The following is a 5,905-nucleotide window of genomic DNA, read 5'->3' as shown; positions in this document are numbered from 1 at the left end:
AAGGGCTGAGGGAGCGGGGGTGCAGCGGCTGTACAGTTTGCAGCGCACACTCGTGTGTCTCCTGGTACCTGCAGAGCTCAGACAGGCCCTGCTGCTGTCTGTGCAGCGTCCCAAGCCCCGCTGTAAGGAATGGCACCAGCCACCCCGGGGACAGGAAACGGGACACTGGACACGTGTGAGTGGCTGTGGGGAGTGTGGTCCCACGGGGAATCGGGGAATCGGCCTCTCGGATGGTCCGGCCGCCAGGGGCCCGCAGGGCATTCAGCACACAGCGCGTTCACTGAACACTCTGGCAATCTGGAGAAGCAGGCAGCTTGAATTCAAGCTTGATGTATTGTGTGTTCATGAAGATTAATCATCTTTAAACTTATGCTCATAAGCCAAATGCAGCATGCACCAACATCGTTGTTCTTATGTTTCATTTATGTCAACAGGATATTCCTGTTTTCTCTAGTCAAAGTCAGCAATGAAACACTCGACTCCGGCTGGCATCTTTCATATTAAAAAAGATTTCTCATTGTACTACCTGGGTCTTATACAGGATAGCTTAAGGGCATGCTTCACATAAAGTGCTTGACGATTCTGAAGTCAACAAGGCAGATTTTTTTTTCCTACAGCCCACCGTTTATAACTGAAAAGACGATGAAACCTTCGTGCCCCGAGGAATGCGTTGACCCTAGGGCTGTCCTGCGGTCATTGTGGGAGGCCGAGGCAGCCACATGCCGCTCCCTCCTGAGATGATGGGATAAGGGCATCCCGACTGCGTCAGCAGCTCCCGCCCCGTTGCCGCCCGGCGGCTCCAGGGCAGGGCAGGGCAGGGTAGGACCGGGCAGGGCAGGGCGGGGCTGAGCCACTAGAGGGAGCTGCGCCCTCACTCAAGATGGCGCCTCCAGTGTCTCCGACTGGCTCTGACGTTACGGCTGTCGCTGCGCAATTACTTCCGCCGGCGTCCGTTTGCCCTCAGTGAAGATGGCCGAGTGCTGGCGGCTGCGCTGAGGGTCAGTGTGCGGGGCCGGGCTGACGGCGGTGGCTGTGCGAGCAGCGCGGAAAGGCGAGGCGAGGGGAGGCAGCGTCTGAGGCCGGGCGGGGCTGAAGGAACACTCCCCGGCCCGCGGCCTCTTCTGGCCAGCTGGGCACAGGCGCGGCCGTGAAATGGCGGCCGGGCCCGGCCCTGCCTGCGGCCCGCGCCGGCTGTGGGGCTGGGCCATGCCCCGCTTGCCCACCGCAGGCTGCAGGACCGCAGCCGGCTGTGTCCCAGAGCCCTGGGTTCTCTGAGAGCCGCCGGTGTCTCCGCAAGGAAGTGTCCGTGTGCTCTAACAATTTAGAGGCAAATGAATTAGTTGTGAGACGCTTCTCAAAGTTTTCGTCATAGGAAAAGATTAACCCAAAAAATTTTCCTTTCCACTACAGCAGCACTTGCTAATTCTTTATTCAAAATAGAATGGACTGTTTCTGTTTTATGAGATAGCTAAGTATTTGGCATAATCAGAAAACTGTAAATCAAAGGTGAAAGTACTTCTGCAAGTATTAACCTGCGTGTAGTAAATTGTGTACAAATTGTGTACACGGTACAAATACACGAAGTTGTGTGTATACGTACAGCTTGTTTTAGGGCACCACGTGGCGGCTGTATGGGACTTTGTCAGCCACTGTTGGAAGCAAGTCATAAAAGTTGTTTCTGCTAGCTGTCCTTGTACTGGCAGTATTCATAAATAAGTATTCATAAATATGTGTCCGTGCCATAAGATGGGGAGGAACTATCATAAGTTGCCCTAACATATCTCAGAAGTTACTTTACGAACTATGATCTGACTTCCTTTTCTTGACAGATGCACCCCAATGGCACACAGCACCGAGTTCCATGTACAGCTTGAATAATCAGCTCCGTACCTGGCTTCTCTTCAGAGCTCACAGGTTTTTTGCCAATACTTCTAATCTGACACTTCACCAGAAGCACTTCTGAGAGTTTCTAAGTGGTTTTTTACCACATAAACAGGGGTCATAGTTCACTGCTATTATGTCCTGGGTACAAGTAGCAGTCAGCCAATCCAGTGAGGATATATTTGATGAAGATGCAGATGAAATGTATCTACTACAGAAGGAATGGAACAGTACTATGAAAAAGAGATTGAAGGTATTTTTGTAAAAATTATTTAATACACTTTGTAGCATTTTAGATTTACTGACATTTAACTCGATATACATGTGAATGACTTAAAGGGAAAAGTAAAACTAGCTGCTTAAAAGTTATTGTGGTGTACTTTCTTCTGAATATCAGGAAAATATGGCAGTAATGTACATAAACACTACTTAGTAGTCACCAGAGCAAAGTACTGTTTTGCCTAAAGACATTGACTCCTGCACAACCATGTGCATTTATAAAAGGCAGTGCTGAATTGTGATGCCAGCTACTTGCTTTGTACTTGTAGGTATAGCCTTATTAAATGTGGGGCAACAGAGCTGAACAGTGCTAATAAAGAAATGGGAGACGTTTGGGGTTTTGAGCAGAGTTGCTCATCATTCAGAACGTAGGATGTGTGACTCCACGTGCAACCACACTTGGATGTTGTGCTCTGTGTAGGTCTTTGGTTGATATATTCTCCAAGTGAAATACCCACTTTGTGAAAGCTGCTTTGCACAGCCCTTGCCTCTGCAGTTCTGCAGGAAACAAAGCAAGTTCATAAAGAGATGAGTTTGACAAATCCTGTGTCATTCAGAGTGGGGCTCTGCTCGCAGTTGAGCAGCGTTTGGCTGAAGAGCATGGATGGAAGCGCTTGTGTAGGCAGTTGATGAGGAATGGTATTGCAGCAGACCCAGTGGAGTTTCCTTCATCTGAATCCCATGAAAAGACTGGTTTTCTTAATGAACTGTTTAGTGTTCTTACAGAAATCCCTCTGGTGTTTTTGAGTAGATACTGCAAAATCATGAAGTGTTATTGAAGTTAAGAGTTGCATGTTGGGCAGAATAAGTTTTTGTGTTCCAGACCACTTTTCTAGCAGGGCCACCATGAGCAAATAGGAGTTTTCACTTTTGTAGCTTGTAATTTTGAAATGAAAAAAGTTAAGAATTATTCTATTAATCTTGTAATGTTGTTATAATATAAAGAAAGTAATTTGCATTACAGTCATTAGCTGGTTACTTAAAGAAAGCAGTCCCCATGTTAAGTGTATTTATATATGACTCAGTCAATCACCAATCACTGTCTCTTTTTCTGGTATAGCTCTTGGATGGAGTGAGGTCCAGCAAATAAAGGAGCAATGCTCAGCAGTTAATTTTGTGAAAATAAATGGATTCCATGTAGATGGATTACAGATAGAAGAGTACCTTTGTTAAAGGGGAAGATTGGCAGCCTGCATATCTTTTTAGATGGAAGTACCACATACACTTCTTTTTTCTAAGTCCATTTCTCACAAAGCAGTTGGTAATCATTAAAAGCAAACATGGGGGGTTTTCTGATCTTTCTAAAAGAAGTTTCCCTCTTTTCTCACTTTCTGGGAATCCTTTTGGGAAAAGTAAAAACTGCATCTTACAGGTCAGTAAATCATAGTATACTGCAACAAGAATGTTTTGGTTTGGCAGTGGGGGTGTAGCAGTGAAAGATGTTCAGATATAGAAGCTGTAACTTAAGAGATGTGATACCTGTTTAAACTTTTTTATTATTATTGTTATGTATTTGTTGGAGATCCACTTTGTCATGTTGTGACACTGAGCAACCTTTTTCACTGCTTTTGTTGCAGGAAGGCTATAGGGATGGAGTTGAGGCTGGGAAAGAACTTGCACTCCAGACAGGCTTTAATCAAGGTTACAGACACGGTGCCGAGCTGATGATTACATGTGGCCAGTTCAAAGGAACCCTGAAGTAGGTTACAAACTCCTTAAGGTCAAGTGGATGTGGAGGGTGTGTAACAGGGTAACACACATACAGGTTTTTGTTTGTTTTAATTAAAAAACAAAACCAACCAAAACAAACAAACAAAAAACCCAAACCAAAAAAAACTGTCTGAAGTGAGCAACCTGAGAATTCCCACATCTCGAGAACAGGGAATGCCTACCTGGGTGTAGAAGTATAATTTCTGAAAATTCTCTTTCAGTTACTCTTCTAAAATTGTCTGAATCTATGTATTTAAGCTTAATATTTAGTTCTACTGCCTGAATTTTCCATAAATCGTGAATTATACATAAATGTATTTATGATGCATAGATACCTTGTCACATTGCTGTCTGTCTGCCTCCACCAAGTGGAGATCTACGTTGATAAATATAATCACTTTTGTTGTTGTTCACTTTTCAGTGCTCTCTTATCCTGGTGTCATTTTAATGGACATGATTCTGCTCTAAGTATGATAAATAATCTTCTTGATGTGGTTGGAAAGCATGAAGATGACGTGCTTAAGTATCTGAATTCTACTGAAGAACAGCCGCATCTTGGACACATTTTAGACTCAGTTCAGGACATGGACCTTAATCACACAGCTGGGACAGAGTACAGGGAAGTTAAAGATGGAAAACACGACTGTGGCGGCAGCTCCGGTGAAAACACTTGTAGGAATAATGGTGAGGTTGGTTCATTGCAGTCTGAGTGCAGCAAAGCAAACCTCTGCACAGATCCTGAAAAGTCAACCCTTGCTTGGGTTAAAATGCAGACTGTTTGGTTAGTAGAGCAACTGGGCTTATCACTGGATGTACTCCATCATGTCCAGCAACTGGAACATTAGTTTTTCTGTCTCATGGTACTTCAAACTATCACAGTGGATTTTGATTCTTAGTTTGTGGGCCATGTACAGGCTGATGCATCACTTTTGCTTTAGGAAAATCTAATTTGGATGCTTTATAATAGAAGGCATTTTTGTAAATCCTCACCATGATTTGGGCTCTGGACAAAACCCTTCACTTTCACCCTTAAAGGTAACATTCACAGAAAGGGACAGTGACTTTAAAGCTTTACAAAGAGTTACTAAACATGTTTCTGTTTTGTGTCAGGAGGTCCCATTTCACCCTCATTTTTTTCTTGGCAGTAGCTTGGAAATGAAGCGGGTCCATTAAATAGCCCCTCTAAATTGGTCCCCTGCAATATCAAAAGAATAACTGCTCAGTGCTGTGGAAATGCTCAGTGTTTTTGTGGAGTAAGCTGGTGTTGAGGATATGCTGTATGCAAAATAGAACATGTAATGCTGCTGATTCCTAGAGTGCTGTGACTCTGTAGTCACTTTTTGTCAAATTCTATGTGTTATCTTTTCTACCTATGATGCAATGCACTTTCATGGTTAAAAACTATTTTTCCCTCCTTGTATAGTTATATTCATCACTTTTGCTGAAAACATACCATTTTCCTTAAATACAGAATTGCTGCCAATTCATTGTTTTACTTTTAGACATCTACTCTTACCATGTCAGACCACACTAAACATGCTTCCAGTCTAATGAATATCCTTTTGTAATTTTTGTATTTATTTTGTCAGTCCATCTAGCCTGAACTTTTTCCTGCATTCCAATAATGTTTTTCTCAAACTCTTCAAGGAAGCCAAGCTTATTCACTACCTCTTAGAAACACATCAGCCACACATGCCTATTTCTGATCATTTTGTATTTCTGTAACTATTGTATATTTGACTTGCTTTCCCATTGCTTCCCTTCACTGTAGCTGTAAATTGCTCTGTTCAGGAAGTTTTTTCTTTGTAAATGCCTCTGTTTTACATTAATTAAACTGATTTATAGTAAGTTCCCAGCTTACTTGTTGGAAGTTTCCTTTAACTCATTCATATTGCAGACAAAGGAAGTCCAGACCTAGGCAAAGTAAGATTTTGAACAGTAAACTGTAATTAAAAAAAAAAAAAAAACACACAAAGCCATTTCATACTTAAAGGCAAAAATTCCTTGTTTTTCAGAGCCTGAGTTTATACAACAT

The 5,905-nt window shown here is 42.9% G+C and overlaps 1 protein-coding gene across 3 annotated transcripts; it reads left to right on the top strand.

The window, feature by feature from the left end:
• Positions 1–855: 855 nt before the first annotated feature.
• Positions 856–5,720, top strand: YAE1 (YAE1 maturation factor of ABCE1). 3 transcript variants are annotated; one of them, XM_064705048.1, is made up of 5 exons: positions 856–998; positions 1,830–1,914; positions 1,997–2,134; positions 3,738–3,859; positions 4,292–5,720. In XM_064705048.1, exons 3-5 carry the CDS (start codon positions 2,018–2,020, stop codon positions 4,713–4,715), a joined length of 663 nt encoding a protein of 220 aa, XP_064561118.1. In that variant the 5' UTR covers positions 856–998; positions 1,830–1,914; positions 1,997–2,017; the 3' UTR covers positions 4,716–5,720. The 3 variants fall into 3 exon arrangements, with proteins under 3 accessions (XP_064561118.1, XP_064561116.1, XP_064561117.1); XM_064705046.1 differs by having other exon boundaries at positions 1,830–2,134; XM_064705047.1 differs by lacking the exon at positions 856–998 and adding an exon at positions 1,082–1,302 and having other exon boundaries at positions 1,830–2,134.
• The last annotated feature ends 185 nt before the right edge of the window (positions 5,721–5,905 follow it).

The sequence above is a fragment of the Zonotrichia leucophrys genome, chromosome 2 (genome assembly GCF_028769735.1).
Source record: "Zonotrichia leucophrys gambelii isolate GWCS_2022_RI chromosome 2, RI_Zleu_2.0, whole genome shotgun sequence".
NCBI classification, from domain to species: Eukaryota; Metazoa; Chordata; class Aves; order Passeriformes; family Passerellidae; genus Zonotrichia; species Zonotrichia leucophrys.
This window is presented reverse-complemented; position numbering and strand designations above follow the sequence as displayed.